This window comes from Diadema antillarum, unplaced genomic scaffold (genome assembly GCF_040938485.1).
Source record: "Diadema antillarum isolate AM-2024a unplaced genomic scaffold, OU_Dant_1.0 seq00000079_RagTag, whole genome shotgun sequence".
Classification (NCBI taxonomy): Eukaryota; Metazoa; Echinodermata; class Echinoidea; order Diadematoida; family Diadematidae; genus Diadema; species Diadema antillarum.
The window spans coordinates 3,970,001-3,993,702 of record NW_027271172.1 but is presented as its reverse complement, the minus strand read 5'-3'; the positions used below and the strand labels follow the sequence as shown (position 1 = coordinate 3,993,702).

Sequence of the window (23,702 nt, the reverse complement as noted above, 5' to 3'; positions counted from 1 at the left end):
GCTGGTTTTGGTAAACAGCAGATTTTTTTTTTGTGTGTGTGTGGAAAAAACAAGACAACAACAAGACAATATAAAAACAAAATTTAGAATAACATATTGGAAAATTGTTGGCACAAGATGGCGGATGACACGGTTTCCGGCACTCTGAATCGTGTTGCCCTTACGGAGACATAAACATCCATCCAAACCATTTGCTGATGGAAATGATGACACGGTTATGAACACTTGGGATTTGGCAATGCGATGCGATGCTTGTGTTGACGGTACTGCTGTTGTTATTGCTTCCTGCTGTTTCATCCTCACTCATTGCATTTCAGTGCTAGATTGTCAAGATTGTGTCCCCCTACCTGCAAAGGAGAATATTCTTTGGTCGATATTTCTCTCTTTTTCTTTCTTTCTTTCTTTCTTTTGTTGTTGTTTTCTTTCTGTCTGTCTGTTTTCCCCCAATGTGCTTGTTTGTTTTTCTCGGAATGATCAGAACCTGTCCAACGAACAAATAGTAACTTACTGTATTTTAGTTTCTGGTGGTTTTCCGAATAATCCTTTGGATTCAGGATTGTTTTGAAAGGATACTCATGTATCAAGACTATACAGGAGCAGTTTTGTTCAGCATACGAGGCGTCAAGGACAAAATACATAAAGTTACCTTCCACTGCGCTATAAAGGCGGATGCGCCCATTAACAATGATAATTTTTCAGATCTCAGGAAAAGACACAAGAATGTTAACTTCATGAATTATGTCTGTGTATACGTTTGTTATTCCCCAAAAAGGAATAATTCGAAATAAATTTAAGGGGGTGCCCCTGCTAACACCCCCTCCCGCACACACCTTCCATACGGCACTTGCATTGTCTGTTGCAGGTCATTGCTAATTAGTGTTCCGCATCTTGGAAACTGGGAACACGATGCGATTGCCCGCTCGCGCACCTTGTCCTAGAAACAAAACGGTTCACGTGTACTTGCATGCTGCATCACGCACATGTCTTGAGAGTGGTTGGAATTTTATGGAGTATATTATTTCACTTCCGTTACTTTACCAACCATTGTAATGTATCCTTACTGTAAGTTGTTGATAATTGTTTTCGTTGTATAAATTTACCTGCATCATTTTTGTCACTGAAAAAAGTGAGATATATGTTTACATATTATTTCATTGTGAAAAAAAACACGAAATAAATTTGAACTGAACTGAGCTGAGTATACGGCATATCAGATTGAAAAGAAAAGTCTGGCGCTTTCCACCATATTTCAGATGACTGGACATTTGAGAGCGTTTCTGAAAACTTTGGGTTTCGTTTTTTCTGAATCCATTTATCTTCTGTCATATTGAGATATTGTCATATCTCTGCTAAAAATTGTGATTTCAGTTACTACCCTGGCAGCATCCTTGGAACAAAATCTACGTTATTTTTTAGTTACTCCCGTTCCTTTTCGGATCTACCAGATATACCAATGAGTATTACCACAGTCATAATTACACTGATCCTGATGCATGTTATAGTCACAGCTATAGGGCCTACTTCATTTGCGTATATTCACTTTCATCATCATCACTCCACCACTACCATCTCCATAGCCGCCACTACCACCATTATCGCAACCAAAACCTTATCCTATCTCTCTTATCAATACGTGCGTCCACACGACGAATCTTAACCTCGAGGTTAAGCTCCTGCCCTTTTGAATACGTTGATTTTTGTGTCCACATGGTGCTTTAACTACAAGTGAGACCTCCCGCGGCTCGTGGTTCCTAGAGCGCTAACCATAAGATATCTCGTGGCTCTTAACATCGAGCTAACCTCGAGGTTAGCTAACTATGAGTGCAGTGCGTCTACACGGTCCCTAACTACAAGCTTAACCTCGAGGTTAAGGCTTGTCGTCTGAACGTAACTAATGTTGTTCACAGCCACCATTACTGTTATTGCCCAAATCACCACGATTTCGTAATCTTTGTCTTTCCGGTTAACTTGCTTGGGAGCCAGAGCCAAATTCAATCTGAGTGAAAGAACCTGATGCTCATCCTCAGTCAACGGACGTCGACTTTGATTAACAGCAGTCCTCCTGGGCTGTCATTTCCAATACAGTGTGATGATTATTATCATGAGCCCTGATCAATGCACCCTCAACTCCATCACCTCACCAACTATACCATCATCATCATCATCATCATCATCTTCTTCTTCTTCCTCTTCTTCATCTTTATTATTCTTCACATTATTTTTATTATTATTATCATTATCGTTATCGTTATCATTATCATTAAATTCAAATTCTAATCCAAATTCAAATTCAAAGTAATTCTATTTCCATATAAAGTAATACGAAGTAATATACAGAACGCTTGCAGGAGTAAAGAGTAAAGAATTTGTACAAGAATCTTAGATAACACAAGCTTCAACAACACATCGTACAATTATAGTAATATCTTTTTTGTATTTTGATAAATGAACGAAAAAGCAACTACATTCTTATTTTTCAAATGTATGATATATGGAAAATAGAAATTCACAAGGGAAGCATAGCTTGTAAAATTTGTGAATTACTTATTATCATTCAGCACCATGTTGTGTAAATGAAGAATTTAAATGCAAAAACAGTTATATCCATTTTGAATGGATTTGAAATATTTGGGATTAAAGCTGCTGAAAAACAAGGGAAATGATTAAGTCATATGTGATGATGATAATGATATCTTTATAAACCGTCCTTGTTATTAATCGAAAGCAGTATTATCATTGAAAAGGTTCTCTTTTTCTCTATTTGATGATGACGTGACTCCACTTGAAAAAAAAAACCCACACAACTTTTGAAAACAGTGTTTATCTGTTCTTGTTTTCAAACTTTTCAAATGATGATGTCATCTCACAAAATTATTGTGCAACTGCACATACATGTATTAGTCATCATCAAGATGGGAAAAAGAATATGAAAGGAAAGATACCGAAACCCCACTGTGATACAAAGCAGATTTCAAGGCAACTAGAAGGTTGGAATGGGTCTCCTGTACTGATGGAAGAAAACAATATGGAAGATGTTCTCGCTTCTTCTCTCGATCCTCGTATCGCACGATTTTTTTAATCAAGGTCCGCTATATCTGTCAGAATCTACGCCTACCTTGCCGGGGAGAAAGCGGGCCTGTGATTAACTGGGGCCCCTGCAGATAAAGCAGTGGGAGAACGTTTAGACAGGTTTACCGGTGGTGGGGTGTTTCATAACTGTCTTAAAGTCACAGTGTGCTATGGAGCAACAGGGGGTGATGCTACGGTCCTGCCTATCCACATGCATGCGTTGAGTGGTATACTTCTTAAAGGGATCGTATGGTTTTGGTTGAGATCTAATTTCAGGTTTTTAACATTTTTTGATGAGATAATGAGAAACATCTAATGAAATATGAAAAAGCATGTAATTCTATGAGGAATTCAACGTTTATTTGATGAAAATTGGTTTTGAAATGGCTGAGATATCCAAAAAAGAGCGATTCTAATAAAGTGTGGGACCCACACTTTATTACGATTGCTTTGTTTTGCTTTGTTTTTGGATGTTTCAGTCATTCCAAACCCGATTTTCATCAAATAAACTTTGAATTCCTCTTAAAATGGTATGCTCTGTACTATATCATAAGTGCTTTCTTGGTATCTTGCAAAAAAAGTTAAAAGCCCAATTCTGATCTCCACCAATACTGTACCATGCCTTTAAAATGGGTGGATATATTTGTGGACTGCACCAGTTTAACTGGCGCATTCGAAACACACTTTTGTGGACCTATACTTTGCCAATAAACTCAATGTAAGATTTTTTTTAAACCTTCCGGTGGATAGTTATCATCATTCGTTTAAGGCAGATGTGTTTTGATGATTATACTTTTGATGGTTTTCAAAATTGCATATTAAAGTTGACAAGCGTAAATAGGAGGTTATTATGTTTTCACTTCAACATCCCTGATTTTCCAGGGGTAAGCCTCATTATATTTTTTTTTTCTGGTCAAAGTGCATATACAAGCAATCTAAAGTGTTCTTAGAGTAAACTTAGAGTAAATCTAAAGTAAACCTTGGAGACGAACAGCATCAGCAAACAAGGATAATTATTGGCGTCACGGCTGACGGCTAAGAGACATCTTAAAGGAGACCTCCGGATGATTTTCTGACTTTTACAACAATTTGAACAACTAGTTATACTGAGTAAAGAGTTTCCGAATTTATAGTGATTGCGGTGAGGAAAAAGAATGTTTTCAAAATGTATGACAAATTGCAATGAACAAGAATGATGACATGGCAGCCTCACCATAAGAATGCATGAGTTGGGGCTCAAGGAAGCAGAACAAAAGAAGAAGGCATGCACAGATTTCACCCAGGTGAACTTGTTAAGCAAGCGGCATTGTAATGGAATTACACTGCTACATTTCTGAAAAAATTGAGGCTCCTCTGTCATCAACACTGTTCACTGTAATTTGTTTAAGATTTTTCAGAGTATTGGTTTCTCTGCTCAAGGACCACAATAAAAATATGGAGCTTTCGATTTATTTACTACATGATATGAAACTATGAAAACTGTCTGTAATGCCCCTTTAACAGCATCCTCGAGTCATCTTTTGTTGTTGTTGTTGGTTTTTTTTCTCGTCACACCTGCGCCGTCATGGTCATTTAACTCTACATACACAAGAGCGCCACTTTCTTGTACAGAATGTATCAAAATAAGTCATAGGTTGCCTCTTTCCTAACAAGTGATGGCGCCATTAGTGTCTCGACAATTAAAAGTTGACTTTTTTTAAATGACAAACTTGAAAAAAAAAATAATTTCCTTTATTTCATTTTCAGCAAAGAGTGTCAATGTACAAAACCTAACACAAACAAAGAAAGAATAAATACAAAATGAAAATACATAATTTGGATACATTGAAATGTTGATATCGACACAATAAATTGAGGAAAATAAATAAATGCTGCATTTTGCATAATGTTGAAAAAAAAAGTAATAAAATTTGCCGGCACAGACGGAGTGCACAGTTTCGTCTCGCTCTAAGCAGAAGTTTTCAATAAACAATTTAATAATGGACAAATTTCCTCTACCTAGCTCCTTTATACATGCGGATTACATAGGCCTATTCTTATACATTTCTTCTCGCTGAGATATTTGCTTTGCGTCATAAAACAGGTTCACAATTCGTCAGTGGCAGCTCCTGCTTTGAAATTTATGATTTTTCAACCTGACGAGGTTAAATTCCCCATTTCTATTGCAACTGAAAATGATGTCATCTATACAAAACCTACACGATGCACCTACGTGCCTACAGGTACCCAGGGATGAAAATGACTTGCTATCAGAAATTATGATCTTCTTTTAATGAGCACACCCACCGATCAGTGGCTTTTCTTCAGATGCGGCGATGGAATTTCGCCCAAGAAGTCTCCCATCGAACGTATCCGGCCAACGGTCTCCGTTACCATGGTTAGAATTTTCTTTGAGGCGGAGCAAAGAGAGCGTCGCGACACTTCGATATTACATTAAGGGTGCCCTCTCTGAGCTGAGTTAGTCTGTGTTGGTCGGTAATTCGCTGGAATATCAACCGCAGATACAGGTCTCTTGTTTGTCCACGATACGTAACCTATTTCCCGGGCGGAAGAAGCGAGTAGAGTGGTATAACAAGTAAATGTAGGTCAGTTGAGTGTACGCCGCGAACTGCAAGTGTGTAAACACAAGATTATGTCTTGTTCATTTTATTCGACTGGGATGAATTTGATTTTGCCCTCAACTTACAAGGAAGTGAAATTTCAAAGCAATTACCTGATGACCGTTTTCTGTCGAAGCAAGTGAGGTCACTCTCGTTTGGATTCATTCTTATTAATCTCATTCAATCTGACAATATTACAATACTGTCATATGCAATAATAGGAAAGAAACTAACATACCTAAAGAAGCGTTGTCAAAAGTCAAAAGAATAAACAATTTCCATCTGCTTGCAGGATAAAGAATACGTATGATCAATTTATTATTCTTATGAGTTTATGTTTGTGTGTGTTTGATGTTTAATGTGGCGTCACATGATCCCGAAATTGACACAAGATGGTAATACGAATACTATGTATTTTTTTCAATATTGTGCAAAGTTGAACCGGAACTTGGATAAAAGCAAATCAATAGCCGAAGCACGTAAGATGCCTACAGAAGGTCACACGATGGAAACCGAACCACACACGAAAGCTACGTGAAGATATGAACTTATGCCCAAGAAGTTTATCCTAATGGACACACGAAGGAAACGTAACCGCTACACGAAGATTTTGCCACCATTCACTAAGTTGCTCATAAAGTCTGAGAAACTGCACTGGCGGCCATTAGATGGCTTAAGATACCCTCACGAATTACCGGATGTTTTGATACGATCAGAGCCGAATTTTAACATTTCCTTTATCGTGTGTCCATCTTTGCTCAATTTTGAGTCATGTCACGTCTGAACAACTACTTACAAGACAAAAACCGTGTCGAGATGGTACACTATATTATGCGGCTGGACTAGAGACCGGACACGAAACGCACGCGAAAATGCGAATGTTCTGTGTTGAGTAGGTGTGTGTCTGTACACTGTGTGTGAGAGTTTCGTTTGTGAAAACGCTGTTCGCCTTGCTCAATGTTATTCCCAAAGAGATGGTGTACTAATAAGTATACAATCTCTTTAGTTACGAAGTATTCCGTTTGCAGCAAGCGGAGACGTCATATGCTAAGTATATGATATGAAATTTTGCCTGACTTTTATCTGGCGTGGACATTATCATGGGACCCGTACTCACAGTATGGCGTGAAGCAAAGCTGATCGGCACTAAGATCCTCTCGTATCATCTTTACAAGAAATGCTATACAGAGCCAAGATGTAGTTGTCGCTTTCTGATCAACAGGGCCGAGGTTTGAACTCCCTCCTTCTCGCACTTTGCCATTTCATTACACTGCCATATTCTTAAAAATCTCTTTCAGGGACGTTGAATTCAGTTTCGCGTCATACATGATTTCATCGCATGACGTACGCTGTATTTCTTTTTACCCCCTCTATAGTATTTGCTTTTTATGCCTTACTTTTTCTGTCCTGTTCTTGTAGTTTGGGTTTGTTTGTTCTACGTTGGGCGCGTGATTCAATTACACCGAGTCCCATTTTCCTGTTCTTCCTCTTCAACAAAGGCAACATTTAGCGAGCACGAGCTCTCTTTACATTTAAGAGCGCCTTCGCAGAGCTGAGAGGGATGAATGCGGACATTATGGGGTCTTTGTAATCACCTGAAACTTGACCTTCGTGCAAACTCATCCGATAATGGAGCACTTTCTCCCTCGCGGGCTCTTCGCGTAACCCTACCTGTCGTCTGCCCGAAACCCGCGCGCGGGAACCTGGCACGGGAATTAACCCTTTCGCGCCGAGATATCCGCCGAAGATTTCCTGTCGCCATGCATGGCTGCTCGCTCTCGTGGGGGAAAGAGAGAAATTCGGCTGCTTGAGAACCGCTTCAAGTTCAGACTGAGGCTTCAAATATCCAGAGGATTTACCAATGAAACATTCAGCAGTGTGGACGCCTCAGCATCCAATGTGCATTATTTATGAGTGAAAATATTGAGTAACGAGCATGGGGAACTCACGTATGATAGAGAACTCAAGGCATCTACTAGAGCTCATGTCAGAGCCCTTGGCCTGTATATTATGTTACAAAGCAATTATCATTTCAGTGAACGTAAATGAAAATGACGTGGGTCTGTTTTCGTGGTGCTACATGAGTGCGGAAGTGAGATTCGCCTGAATGCCTAATGTGTCACTGTATCAATACTCTTTAATTCTTGCAGATAAACTTACTGTATAGATATCTATATACATTGACAAATGCAATGAGACGATAGTCACACTCCAGTGAAATCTATGAAAATCAAGTCACTTAGGGTTGTTATTACATAACGTGAATATCCCTATATTGGTTAACATGGTGTTTCAATGGCCTCCGGAAAGAGGTTTGAGTAGTGACACCTTGCATCCTTCTTCTTTTTTTCTGCACGAACTGTCTCACATTTTTGCTCTCTTACTCTATCCAAAGAAACAGAATGTCATCCAAGACATAACGTTGTTACAAACATTACATAATAATTATACCTATACACACGTCTTTGTTCGTTGTTAAAGAAGTAACGTTTGGTGTACAAGCACGTTGCAAGCATTAGGTCAAAAGTATGACACTATGGGGCGCCAAGTGTCGCATGGTCTATTTCGTTACGAAATGACTGATTTCGTAACGAAATAAACCCTGCGACACAACATCGGCGGATATTCTAAGCGGCAAGCACGACACCATTGCCGATGATAATGTAGTCATCCGAGGCATTGACACTGTCGTGACTGTGAGTCGTGACTGCTGGCTGATGTTTCGGCTATCTTGGGGTAAATCGTCTTGATTGAAAGTAATTTCTCATTGTTAATTGATTCATTGATTTCAATTCATTTTTATGTTTCTCAATGGACTTATTTTAGATGTATGAAACATTTTTCTCTTTCTCTTTCCTTCTATCTGTCTTTCTTTCTTTTTCTTGCGTGCAGACAGCAACTTTGTACTGGGCAACGCGCAGGTGGATCGGGACTACCCGATTGTCTATTGTTCGGACGGGTTTTGTGAGCTGACCGGATTCGCCAGGGCAGAGGTGATGCAGAAAAGCTGCGCCTGCAAGTGAGTGGAGATCGAAATATACGTTTTGACCTAACAGGTCCTGTGGATCACTTTTGCTGCAGAAATTATCCTCTTATCTTCATTAAATCGGCAACTCTAAATTTCACTGCATATCATATCTGCATAATTTAGATGAAAGTAATTACATTCATTAAATCTACACCAATGAATTCAGAAAAAACATGTACAACAATGTGTCGATTATAGAAAGAAACAATATTTTCAGATATATGTTGTCAATTTAAGAATCAAATGTAAATGTAGTAATCAAGAGCTTTTTGAAAATTCTACATTGAAATAAACATTTTAAAGAGTTTTTTTCTTTTATTTCTTGTACTCTAACTCATACTTACAATGAATATCAGATAAATTAAAATGATATGACATACAGTATTCAAACCACAGGCATGTCAGTTTTGGGACCTGGTTGGTCAAGGGATCGAGGTGTCAACATGATTTTATTGAACTGAATTAAAGCATATGAATGACTGATTAAATCACATTTACCATACGTAGTTTTTGTTTGCTTGTTAGACGCAAGAATATGGATAATTACCTAGCCCCAATGATCTCAATTTGGCCAATCGTGCATAAGATTTGTCTTGGCAACACATTTTATCCAACATAAAACAATTACAAGATGACACATACACCACACTTGGTTGTATACTTGTAGATATGAAAACAAATGGCTGTTTTAACATGTACAAACTTATAACAATGTCGGAACAAACAAACGCACATGCACAATCTCCCAAAGATATAAGATATATTTCTCTCTCTCTCTCTCTCTCTCTCTCTCTCTCTCTCTTTCTTGTTTGATTTCTTCATATATTATCCTTATCAGAAATATCCATTCTGATATCATATCTCCATGACTTTTTTTTTTGCAATCTCCCTTTTAAGTTTTGCAACCAAACAAGCCGAGTGAGTATACAGTGAATGCATTATTTAAAAAAATCCCCGTACGGAAAACAACTTCCTGCCAAACTGTTGCATGATTTCTTTCCCCCTCAAGAGGATTCGTTTTGTTTGACCCGTACACCTAAATCTAGGCGAAAACACGAGGATAGGGTTTTTCTGCCTGGGTATATTTGTTTTGGTATCGATAGCTGTATTCTTTGATGCCACCAAACAAACAAACAAACTTTGCTTCCCTGTATGGATATCGATGCCGTATCTCCCGTTCACGTCGCCAGGAACTGCAATGACGATGTAGTACGTACATTCTCGTGTGTATGTGTGTGTGTGTGTGTGTGTAACACTATTTCGAAATATAATTCAATAAACCACTCTAATGCAATTCGGGGCCAATTTCATATGGTAATGGATGAAGAGCATTCCAGTGGTTACTTCGACGTCACGTGACCCAAGGCAGGCATGTTAAGGTTTCATTGGGGCACCATATGGATTAATGGCTGATATTACAGCAAATAAGTTGAGTTCTGAGAAAAGAATCTTAGATACGTGACCTGTATGGTCAAAGGCTGCAATGCGCATGTTTACAAAGTATCAATTCCGAACGTAGACATTGAGACTACGAAAAAACACACACAAAAAACACACGTATCGATATCTGTGAATGCACACACACACACACAAATATGAAGCAATATTGTACATTTTATACATCTGCCAGACTTGAAGTAGACTGTTGCTGTCTATGTGCTTCGAGTTATTAAGTAGCATTCCTTAAAGAAAACAACAACAACAACAACAACAACAACAACAACAGATCTATGGCATTATAACTGTTTGTATTCACAGCGATTTGATTTAACCGCTATGTGCTGGGTTCTTTGATCTGAGGACGTAAATACAGCGGTCTCAATAAAACAAGATGCTACTTTGAACAGGGTTTCTTTCTTCACTGAAAAAGAAAGGATTTTCTGCCATAAGTACAAGGAAAAGTGTAACCGGTACATCGTTGGTTGAGGGCGGCGAAACATTTTTAATCTTAATATCTGTATATGTGTACTTGTATGTGTGTGTATGTGTGTGTGTGGGGGGGGGGGGAGGAGGTGTCAAGGGTCAATGGAAAGCCAAAGGTACCCACCACCCCCCCCCCCCCCTTCGATGGCAAGAATCTCCCGGCGCAAGTTACCTCAGAGACATGGGTTTTGCTGTGTGTGTTTTTTTTTGTCCAGTTTTTTTTTCTTCAAAGGGCCAAAAGTGTGTGTGTTATCTCCTCACCACCCTCCCCCCCCCCCTCCGTGTTATGAGGCCTCTGGGTTTAGCGATTTATGGGACAATCTTTACTTTTATTTTGCACTTCATGTTCAGATTGATTCCTTTCGATTTAACGCCAAGAAGCCTATCATATTTCTGGAGCAATCACTTGAACCCCTCTCTCTCTCTTTACAGAATGAAAAATACAATGACAAAAGTCACACAAATACCCCCACCCCCCCCCCCAAAAAAAAAAAGCAGTGAACCATTTCGATCACGTCTAAGGCAGTAGAGATAAGAACAGTATATCTGTATTACTATGACTGTGACAATACTGATTAAATGTGAGCAGAATGGGGAGGAGAAGACATCTAGCCACCAGGGGTCCGCTGGAAAATATTAGTGGTTCAGAGTCGAAAATAGAAACAAGGAATAGATACAGGGCATGCTTTGTCGTGTTGTGTTCTTTTTTTATCCATTCATTTACCTCTATAAAGTGAGTTTGAAGGACACACATCAGAACTAACAAGAAGCAAACTACTTTCACTTAGGAATATTTGCCGCTGTTATCAATATGGCCAATTTAAGCATTAAGCCATTGAAAGCGAGTTCTTGTCTCTGTGCAGTACGCTAACTGACAGAAATTTGCCTGATCCAAGTCCCAAGTTGCCTATTATTTCTCTCATTTGAAGTATTTGGCGTCTTATCAGCATGGCCAATTTAAGCGCTTAGGCAGTCTCCCGGCCCACAACCCCGTTGACATATGAGGCAGCGGCGAATGCGCGGATTCGCATATTGTGCTCGTTAAGAACCGACCCTAATTTGATCAGTGATCGGGCAAGACGTCGCAGTCTCGGAGAATGTCATCCCCGATATTTCGTGGACGCGAATGTTGCCTTGGAACGGCCAGAGATAACTGCGCTGCTGTAAGGTCTTAGGATGGGGATGCGTGCCCTTTCCCTTAAAGGTGGTCTAACACCGACACAAGAATTGTCCGAATTCTCTGTGCATTTCACAAAAATAGATTTCGATGAAGACCATATTTTTTCTTTCCAAGATCTGCGTCTTGCTCTAGAGAAGACATGAAAATGCGATGTTAAGGCGAGAATAGACGATATTTGAATGTTTGTTTGAGGGTTTTCCTATTTGGTCGTAGGATCTGATGGGATGTGCCCAAGTTAGCAAAGGTCATAGCTACTTTGTTCCATCATAGTTTAGATGTCATTTCCGAAGGACCAATCTGTTAAACATATATATCGCATTCCCGTTCTTGTTTGTGAGGCATCTAGAAACACCAGATGACTGGTACAGGTTGTACTAACATGGAGGGGAAAAAACCCCAGAACGAACTGAACACGCCCTTCAGAAGTTGTGACTTACTTTAAGATTTGTCGTATAAAAGAATCTAATTTTGAATTTATGATAACTTAATTCAAAAGACACCCATCAAATGACCATTATACTTTAAAACCCGTCGTAAAAAAAGGAGCTTAGTTTTGGATATGATCGAACTGCATAATAATAGCCTTCACACTACCATGTCATTGGAGAAGCAAATTGTGATGTCATTACCACGACATTGTCTTGTCACTTTAGATGTCGCAAGCAGCAAAGAGTGTGATACGACTTGTGTCTGGAATACCAGCTTAGTTTCTTCCAAGGACATTTAACGTATGAAAAATACATACAGTGTCTGCACTTTACTTCCAAGAGACTTTCATCCTTCCGGTAATGCTACATTGAATTTTCTAGAAGCACTGATCATAATCATTTTATAAGTTCGCTAAGTAATTTGATAACAGTTTGTTAATCTTTTTTACTATCGCCTTTTGAACATGCGTTTTCTACTGTTACCAGTGCTAATCAGTATTATGTTCATTTCATGTGCCTAAATAGGGCTTAAAATCTACCTCATACAAAATAAAAAAAGACAATTTTGCTGGAGAGAGGGGTATACATTATTTTTACAGAACTAAAATATGAATTCGAAAAAAGAAATGTTTGTAAGTCCAACTGATAACCAGTTTCTGCATTTAATCTGGGTTCAATTTTCTGAAATCAAAGTGAATCGAAAATAACCAGAAGTTCCCAGAACAAAGGTAAAAAAAAGATGCAAGTCTATTTCGAGAGGATTCGAATACGTAGAAGCGATTTTGAAATGATCGATAGAATCGATACATGAGGCCCCTTTGTCGGAATATTGATCGTCTGTACGCAGATCCTTTCAACCTTGGCAATGCGTACGGATCCGTTTTTTCTTCATCTCTGTTGCTAAAGTCAAAGCAAGTCCAAAACCGGTAATGCACGTCATGTAATATCTGGAATATTTGATTTTCTACTCGATCAAACTTACATCTCAACTCTCAGGGGAACTTGCACGATCAATGTTGAAAGCCAAGGTCACACAAGTAGACCGATAAATCCAGTGAGCTTAGCAGAAGCCTCTTCTTCGTAGCTCGATAATGCCGAGTCCTCATTTTCCTTTGTCAAAACATATCACGATTGCTCAAACTTGACGCGTCTCAAAATAGCATAAGTCAAGCATTTCATTTTCATCGCATGCTTACCAGAAATTTGAAAGCAGACAGGATAATCAATCTGTAGAAAGACTCTGTATATGTAACAAATATGTTTGCGTGATGAACTGTATACTGATTTTGAGTATACAATGTATTACATTTTATAAAGTAGGCCCCCTAGACATCTTTTTCTCTCTGCCTGTTTATTTACAAAACAATCGTGGAGTGATGTTAACTTTGTTCAAGTCGCTGCAGATTTTGTGCTTTTTTTTCGGAATACCCATCGATTGTGCACAATGTTACGACATTCGCCTGGTTTGATCTGAAAAATGGCATTGTGCTCATAAGAACCAATTACTGTAACCAATTACAAAGCACTAGTCGACTCCGTCTTGTCAATGCCGACACAATTTGGAATAACATATCTAGAATGTATGTTTTCTACCACATACGTTTATTGCAACATACGTATCAAAGAACAAATGATACAAATGATTATGCTCTTCCACTGTAAGCACAAACATAGAGATAATTATATATATATATATATATATATATATATATATATATATATATACAATAGAAAGAGAGTTTAAAACGGGTCTCTTTTCATACATTTTTATAGAAAAAAATCCAAATAAATGTATATTTAAGCCAAGGCTATTCAGTGTTCTCATATTTTGTTTTCCTACTTGATTGGACATAGCTTTGAATATGAATGTCTCAAAATTGTAGTTTGTATATCATTTTGTCTTGAAAAATGCCGGAAAAAAGTTTGATTTGCCAGGATTGTAAGTCCAGGGGAGATGAACATACAAACATGTACATTATTTTTGGGGATATCTGTGAACATTTATCTTACTTATTTTCTTATTCTTCTTGTTGTTTTCAACTCTTTGTGTGTGTGTGTGTGTGTGTGTGTATACGTCATTCTTGCATTCATTTTTATTTACACAATTATATCAGGGCATCTCAACACAAGTTACCTGTTTGTGTAACTTCTCGGGGCATGCCCTCCTTACAGATCACTCTATTATAGCTATCGTGTTCAATGTTAATGTGCCTCTGTATTTTGTGATTGATCGGACTGGAATAAATGTATATTATGAATTGTATATGGATTGAAATTCTTCTGGCTGTGATCGCAATTTATGCCTCTCAATGTTTTCGTCCCCCCCCCCCCCCTCTCTCTCTCTCTCTCTCTCTCTCTCTGTATATCTCTCAAGCCTAAATTGGATTGTGCTCTACCCATTCTTTTTACCCCCTGGCGCCCCATCCAATCACAACCCCCGGATATTACCACGTGACAACAGATCACCAGATGATCGCTTCCCCCCCCCCCCCTCCTGTTTTCCTGCAGCACTAATCTGGGGTATACGGCGGCGCGGTGACCCCTGCAATGTGTACTGTTAATATTTATTAATCTAATAATGTAATATTATACGCCAACCCTGCAACCTTGCGTGTCATTGCCCCAGCTTTCCACACAAGCTCAGTTCTAACAGTCACGCTCAAAAAACCAGGAGCGACAAAGAACCGTTGCTTGCATCTTTGCGAGTGCAATCAACCGTCACAGTATTTCACAAAGAGGTACTTTCATGTTGCCGACTCATAATCACATACATTCGCCAACGCGGACACACACACATGTATACAGGGAAAGTTGCTTTTCCAACATCTCGTGTTAAAGTTTGTACTTATGCGTGTTAATACTATCAGACATTCTCTCAGTACCACACCTCAAGATCATAATAGGCCTACTTTAGATTCGAGACTTATGAAAAAAGACACTCCTCCCTAAAAAAAAAAAAAAAAAGAAAAAAAAAATGTGTTCTCAAAATTAAATCAGTACATGAAACGCTTCTTTTCTATAATTGAGTTCGTGAAATGTCTCTACAATAACAAATTGAGGCATGAAGAACAAAATTCGAATGAAACATAAGGTAACATAATGTTTGTAAATCTATTGTCGAAATATCTAAGCGTACCTCCGCATGAGCATATGCAGATAGCGTTGCACCAGGGGGGAAAAGAAGAAAGGAATGCGATGGAAAAATGTATGAATAAAACCCCATCAATTCCAATGTGAGGGGAACCCCCCCCCCCCCAAAAAACAAAAAACAAAAAACACAAACAGTGTACTTACTCGTACAATGACAAACACATATTGATTGATTGATTGATTGATTGATTGATTGATTGATTGATTGATTGATTGCGTGATTGATTGATTGATTGATTGATTAATTGAGTGAGTAGGTGATTGGTTGATTGATTGATTGCGTGAGTGAGTGAGTGATTAATTGATTGATCAATTGATTGATTGAGTGAATGAATGATTGATTGATTGATTGATTGAGTGAGTGATTGAGTGATTATTTGATTGGGTGATTAATTGATTGATTGAGTGAGTGAATGAGTGAGTGATCGATTGATTGAGTGAGTGGTTGATTGATTGAGTGAGTGAGTGTTTGATTGATTGATTGATTGATTGATTGATTAATCAATTAAATGATTGAGTGATTAATTGATTGATTGAATGAGTGAGTAAGTGATTGAGTGATTGATTGAGTGATTGATTTCATTTCTGCATTTCTCTTTCATGCATGAATGTAAATCAATTGAAAAAGATAAGTACAATATTGTTTGAATCGAACAACTGAAACATGTAAGTGATCAATTAAAGTATACGACATCATTCCATGATAATATAAAATGAAGGCGAGCAGGTGATATTTCATGCATAAATTGTATGCAAAGTGAAGAATCACATGTACCTGCATGCCGTTTGGTCAACAGAATCAGGCATTATGCGAAGCATCCCAGTTTTAGATAGAATATTTTGAAATCCTATGAAATACCAAACCATGCAAACAGGCTGTCGTTTGAGAGAGGACGATATTTCCTGTTTTCCGATTGTCAGTCCCAATCAAGTTTTTATTACAAATCCCAGAGCACTTCTACGTTGAAATAGATTCATATGTCTCTCTAGAAAGACGTGCCTGGACGTTTAGGTACATGCTTCTATTTGCGGGCCTTTTTTTCAATAATGCGAGTCCAAATCATTGCTAGCCCACGGCAAATTGAAGTTTCGGCGAAATCAATGTTGCTTTGTGCTTAATTCTATGAAAAGAATGTACGAGTGCTCCACAAGATGAAACTTCGATTTTTCTGTGGTGAATGTTATCGTTCCAGGATTTTTTTTCCCCCCAGCTTTTTATTGATCCATTATCAATAAAGCTTCCAGGGAGAAAGGCTAAGTTTAATCATCTATTTCCAGCATTTGGCTGCATAACAAGACATATCATATCTGGCTACATCCTCAAACCAAATGTAGCTCGGAACAAAAAATAACGTCATACGTACATATGTATTTATTGAGTTGGAAACGTTATTGCGTTGAAATCCAGTATACTACAATGGAGAGAACATAAAGAAGTATGTCATAGAGAGAACATGATCAGTTTTGTGTGTGTGTGTGTGGGGGGGGGGGGGGTTCATAGGAGACAATCCTTAAATCAATGAGATTGTTTACACCTGAAATGGATAGATTTGTTTAGACAAACATAATAATTTGTGTCATAAGGTAGTCGAGAATTATACCCACTAATACTGTGTATGTTGACTCAAATAAAGAAGTGGAGAAACGATCAGACATTTATTTTCTTTTGTGTGTAATTTCTCGAAACATAATAATGTGTAGTAAATTTTTATTTCTTCTTGAAACCCTCTTTGAATATCTATTCATAAACTGACCGAGGAATACACAACCACTATATATTGTGTATGCTTGCAAAAACGAATGAGTAGAATTCCGTAAGTAAATTCAGAAGTGTGTCTGCATGTTTACGTACATGTATTTTGTCACGTGGTATGTGTGTACAGGGCGTCTGGATTTCTTCCTCATAACTTGATTACTGGGTGGTGTCTCTTTATCTGTGTTTATAGGGTAATTTTGCAATCAGAAATTGCTTTCGCACGTTACGAGTTGTACTCAAACCTGCAAACAAAACAACAACAACAACAACAACAACAACAACAACAACAACAACAACAACTACTACTACTACTACTACTGTACTACTACTACTACTACTACTACTACTACTACTACTACTACTACTACTACTACTACTACTACTATTAAAAACCTACTGCACAATGTGACTTAATTTGTAGTGTTCAGTTGTTGTTTTTTTTATTTCCCCAGCAATTAACATCCATTTATTTCTGAAGAATCGGAGGGGGGAAGTGAAGGACTTTTTTTTTTTACCTGCGGGGTACCTTTTTGCTGTCCTTTCCATTTTTTTTTTCCGTGATAAGGAAATGTCATTGACCACGTTTGCGTTTGAATCTGGCTGTGTAATGGGTTGTCTACACAGGATTCGTTGGGGATGCATTAAGTTAATGAAAATGAATGAGTAGGACGGGGCAAGACGCAGCCTCAAATCGCGTCCACTTCGCATCCAGCGTGGACTGCTGACCCATTCCGAAGATTTATGACGTTTTTCCCCTGACGTGGACATCAACAAAATGTGGACAGTCGCTGAGGTCAAGCCCTCCATATAATTCAGTAATATATATATCTGAAACGATAATGATGACAAATGTGTTTGATTACATCTGTAAAATAAATTTTGATAAGCTCAATAGATTCGTCATCAGCAGTGACACTGGACACAGACTCTAAATGTAATCAACATTATATAATCATACTCTTCAGCTTGCCGAGAGGATTACAAACATAAGTAATTGTCTGCAAAAGATATTTGATAAAGGTCATCAAAACAGAGTGACACAGGCTTGGTGTATTCCTTCAAATAAACTCTGTTTTATTGTTTTTTTATTGAAATTCTTTATTTTTTATTTGATATTCAACGTGAACAAACTGCAAAATGATTTTTTTTTTGTTTCGTCTTATTGATTTTTCTTTTCTGTCTTTTTCTAAATTTCCCTCCAGATTTTTGTATGGCCCCGATACGACGATAGAAAAGATCACGCTGATCGAAACGTCGCTGGAGAGCAAAGAGGAACTCAAGACAGAAGCCCTCTTCAGGAAAAAAGACTGTGAGTGAACATCCGGTCCCTTTCACATTCAAAACCTAAGCCTCTAATCCGCCTCCCTAGGTTAGGCAGTCACTCAGTAGCTGGTTTTCAAAATCGTCACCTCTGGACGTTTTATACTCTTGAAGTTCTTTTCAAAATACAGTGGTTGCCATAAGTAATCAAACTACTAGAACAAAATCAAAATTTCCTTTTATTTTCACGTTTGTCCAAAAGGCAAAGATAGTTACTCAATTCTACTAAATTGCTTTCAGGATTTTGGTCCAGTTTGTACGTGCCTTTTTCTACAGGGCACACTATAATGACGTTGTCCAGTAATAACGGTGGTCGATTAGACGTTACACATTGCATAGATGATGAGCTAAAATGAAAGATTCTGTAAAGAGCCTAACATGTTTCTAAATGTTCAACTACGCGATGTGATGACCTCCATCTTACTATTCCTCTGTTATTTTCATCCTCTATTCATCCACTTAACAGTAACGCCATTCTGGTGCCTTCTGGATATTGTGCCGATCAAAAATGAAAAGGGAGAAGTGGTCCTCTTCCTTGCGTCCCACAAGGACATTACAAAGACAAAGATGGCCTCACTCGATGAAGATGGTAGGAAGGTATAAGTGATGATGGTTAAGGGGAAAGCCGCGAGGGGCGTGGCGGTGAAGGTGGTGATGGTGGTGGTGATGGTGGTGGTGATGGGGGATGCTGGTGATGGTGACTATGGTAGTGGTGGCTGTAACTATGGTGATGATGGGGGTGGTGATTGGGATGGTGTGGCGGTAGTAGTCGCCATGGAGATGGTGGTTGTGATGGTAGTGATGACGGTTAATTTTATGGTGGTGGTGATGATGACGGTGGTAGCGATGATGGGCGGTGCGATGGTTTAGTAGTCGTGATAGAGATGGTGGTTGTGGTGCTGTAGGGTTGACGGTTGTGTGGTGGTGATGATGATGGTGGTAATGGGGATGGTGTTAATGGTGGTAGTCGTGATGGAGATGGTGATTGTGATGATGGTGGTAATGGTGGTAGGGATGATGGAGATGATGGTTGTGATGTGTGATGGTAGTGGTGATGGGGATGGTAGTGACGATAGTGACATTATCCACAGTGGTGATGATGATGAGGATGGTGATGATGATGATGATCGTGATAGATGGTCTTGTTTGTTGTGCTGAAAAGGGGAATGAAGGTGAAGGGGGAACAATATTGTCATATGTGTTTTGTTTGTTTCCTGCAAAGCTCTATACCATCAATAAATCTTTGAGACACTTTGTGACTTTCCGACACACATCCATCCAATTCGTCGTCACGAGGTTTACTTTCTTAGCGGAAACTTACTTGATGCCTACGTATATCGCATTGTGTGTCCACTCTGTTTGGTGAATGCCTTGCCGTTTCAGTACAGAGAAGAAGCAAAGTGTAATATTTTTCTGAATGGTTGCGAATATTTTTTTTTTTCGAAATGGTGGTGCGACTTTTAATCCACTCACTCCCTCTGCTAAATTATGCTCCCTTTCCTCGAAATTCATGCCATCAATGTGTGGTCGACTCGTGTTGCCTATCTTTCTCAAGAATGCACCGGAGTCGCAGTTTTTGTCTGTATTGCCTTGAATGTTTATGATAATGGTACTATAAGGAATACGCCAGCTGTCACATCTTTTCATGACTTTTCTCTCACCTCTGTTGAACCACGCCCATTAGGGGAGGACTCATACGCAAACTATCACATCTCTTCGTGTCTCTTCTCTTCTCTTTTAAACCACGCCCATTATAGGAGAGGGGTCATACGATGACGACGACGAAGGGTCGGAAAATAACTACCTCAATGATCTACCATCGAACTACAACTACAACAGACGGAGAAGTCGGGCGGTGCTCTACCACCTCTCGGGTCATCTTAAGGAGCAGGAGAAGAAAAAGAAGAGGAAACTCAAAATCAACAGCGTAGGTTGCTGTCAGTTCTGTTGGCACTAAAGTGCAATGAAGCTCAAATAAACATGTGAATTGAGTGGATGCAGCGATATTAGTAGAATACATCAGCAGAATTTGAATAGACATGGACAATCATTTGAAAAGTCATATAGGGTCCTATTTATACAGTTTCAGTGCCTCCATCGCTAGCTAAGATGACTACTGCAGTTCGTGATGCCACGTATGTACAACGATATAAGGAAAATACAGCGAGAGAATTCCACAAACTTTCATTTTCATTAAAGTACATATTCCCTTATTATAATGGAAACTGTCGTCACTCAATGTCGACACGTAGACCTAGTGGGAGAACCATGCATTATAGCGGAGGCATACCAGTCGACGTAGCGACATTTCTAGTTATATTTATGTTCATACGTGAAGAAAAAGTGTTGAAGTCTTCTCATCCAGCGATGGCTTCACCGAAACTTTGAAAGCAAAATCATAACTTCTGACTTGATTTTCCAAGATTCATCAAACCTTGCTGTTTGTTGGATTGGTTTTTGTAAATATTATCACAATTATAAAGATTGATTCAGTGAGCAGATGTGTAAGATAAATCAGTGACTCCACTGGAATAAAGTGAATTCAAAAACATTAGTGTTTGATTGAGGGAGCTGACGGTGATACACGAGTTTTGTGTTTCTTCCAGGGTTTACTCCCCCCCAAATCAACAGTACTACCAGAGTACAAGGTGGCCGCCATGAAGAAATCACGGTTCATCGTACTACACTATAGTATCATGAAATCGGTGTGGGACTGGTGCGTGCTACTTGCTACCCTCTACATTGCCATAGTCGTGCCCTTCAACGCAGCCGTGCAAAACGCGAAAGAAACGTTAATGGTCCTCACCATTCTCGATGTCACGATAGAGGTTATTTTCATTTTAGGTCAGTTATCTTTGTTTTTTCATAAGATCAAGATAAGCATGTAATTCACTGTTTACTTATTCATTCATTAAGTTTTTCCCCACTTATCGTTGCGTTCGTAAAGCTATTATGGTGAAATGGTGAAAATATGAATTTCAAGAAGGGGAGGTACTTTAATTTTGATTATTGCTTGCCATTGTATCTTGTGCTACTACAGTCTCAACTGTAATCAGGGAGGTGGGATTATTTAAAATTTTGCACAGAAAACTGAAAAGCAATGGCATTAAAAAGTATGTATAATTCCCGCTCAATATAATATTATCGACATTTTTTTTAAATTTAACTTGAGGTTTCTTTATTTTGATACATGACGCGTGCTCTTTGATTTCTTTTTTCCAAAGGCAAGATAAAATCTGTAGTACCGTGAAGCACTGTAAAGAAGAGAGGGATGCTTTCAGGTCAAGGTCAAACAAACTGTTCGAACTTTTTTTTCTTCGCCCTAGGATTAAAATATGATCATGAAAACAGGCCCCCCGGAAGAGCTTAAAGGGATGTATAGTATTAACAGAGATGAGAATTGTGCTTCTAGCTTTTTGCGAGATACCAAGAAACCACTTATGAAATACTACAGAGCATGCCATTCTAAGAGGCATTCAAAGTTTATTTGATGAAAATCTGTTATGGAATGGCTGAGACATCCAAAAAACAAAGTAAAACAAAGCCACCGCAATAAAAGGTGGGTCCCATATTTTATTGGGATTGCTCGATTTTGGATATCTCAGCCATTTCAAAACCAATTTTCATCAAATAAACGTTGAATTCCTCTTAAAATTACATGCTCTTTCACATTTCATAACAGTTTCTCGTTATCTCAACAAAATAAAAATGATAGAAACCTGAAGTTAGGTCTTAACCAAAACTATACAATCCCTTTAACTTGCATCATCCAACAACCAGCCAAAATTTTTTGTTAGCATTTGATAAAAAACGGGAATGATAGCTCAACATGTCAACCTATTTGTCGAACTATTTACTCACAATCAACAAACTTTACACATGCACCCTATTCTGTTAGAAAGCAAACGGATAGAATTAGTTTCGACCTTAAAGGAATGGTTTAGTTTCGTTGAGATGGGGCTTTATTGTTCTAGTGTTTGTGGTTTATGAGAAACCTCGTGTGAAATATGAAAGAGCATATACCATTCTAAAAGGAATTCAAAGTTTATATGATGAAAATTGGTTTTGAAATGGCAAAAATATCCCAAAGCAAAGAGGACCTAATTAAAGGTGGGACCCACTGGATATCTCAGCCATTTCAAAACCAATTTTCAACAAACAAACTTAGCATTCCTCTTACATGTCTTAGAATTGAAATAATGCTCTGGTTTTTAATTGTCTTGGAAAAATTTAAAATCTGAATTCTCCGTCTAAGTCGAAACTATACCATCCCTTTAAAAAGGACACTTCTGTAGGTATTGAAACTTGTGAAAGTCAGTGATCAGTAATCGATATTTTTACACTATCTTGTCTTCTTGCCTTGATTTTCTCTACCTAGATGTGGGTATCAACTTTCGAACGACGTACGTGAGTAAATCGGGGAAGGTAGTCTACGAGGCAAGAGCTATAGCGATAAACTACCTACGAAGTTGGTTCTTTATAGACTTGTTAGCAGCCGTTCCTTTCGATCTATTGATTCTCACGTTAAAGTTACAGGTGAGTTCTTTTCGGAGTTCCAGCATGACTTGCTTTTATATTCAAATGATACGCTTTTGACAAGTCACAACGGTTACAGCTCGTTATTCCGAAGGTTCTTAATTCCGAAGGCTCTTTATTCCTAAGATTCGTTATTCCGAAGGTTCATTGTTCCGAATTTCATTTTCGGATTAACCAATCTTCGGAATAACGAACCTTCGGAATAATGCCACAAATTGTCGGATTAACGAACCCTTTTTCATTTTCGGATTAACGAACCTCTAGGTATAGGGAATTTGCGTGTTTCGGATTAACGACCCTTCGGAATAACGAACCTTCGGAATAACGAACAGCACCCGTCACGACAGCGTTAACATCCATCATCATCTTCATCGTTGTCATCGTAGCAGTTGTAACAGATTGGAAAATCACCTAGCTGTCATCGTTACGTAATAACGAGAATCTCCGAAAATAGTGTTACATTATGCAACATTTTGTACCGTCTGTAAGTGCAAATTTCAGCAGTCAGCAATTCCTGAGTTTTATGTTTAATTATGCATGTGAATAATTAAGGATTTGTCGCATTTCTTTTCGTCAGAAAGGATGCTTAGATATACAAGTATGTTTTTTTCATAATTACAAGAGGTCTTAAGGTTTAGCATTGTGTTCATGATAAGGTTGGACGGATGGAAATATGATATAATAATTAGGACATAAGACGTGGAATGTGCGT

General features: G+C 38.5%; 1 protein-coding gene across 1 annotated transcript in view; it reads left to right on the top strand.

The window, feature by feature from the left end:
• Window positions 1-23,702, top strand: part of LOC139726156 (voltage-gated delayed rectifier potassium channel KCNH8-like) — a 193,822-nt gene that overhangs the window by 151,514 nt on the left and 18,606 nt on the right. The window contains exons 2-8 of the mRNA XM_071637236.1: window positions 8,562-8,688; window positions 18,337-18,443; window positions 18,921-19,051; window positions 19,562-19,583; window positions 20,215-20,381; window positions 21,061-21,298; window positions 22,833-22,990. Of these exons, the coding sequence (XP_071493337.1) occupies window positions 8,562-8,688; window positions 18,337-18,443; window positions 18,921-19,051; window positions 19,562-19,583; window positions 20,215-20,381; window positions 21,061-21,298; window positions 22,833-22,990 (950 nt within the window). The remainder of the gene's footprint in view (window positions 1-8,561; window positions 8,689-18,336; window positions 18,444-18,920; window positions 19,052-19,561; window positions 19,584-20,214; window positions 20,382-21,060; window positions 21,299-22,832; window positions 22,991-23,702) is intronic.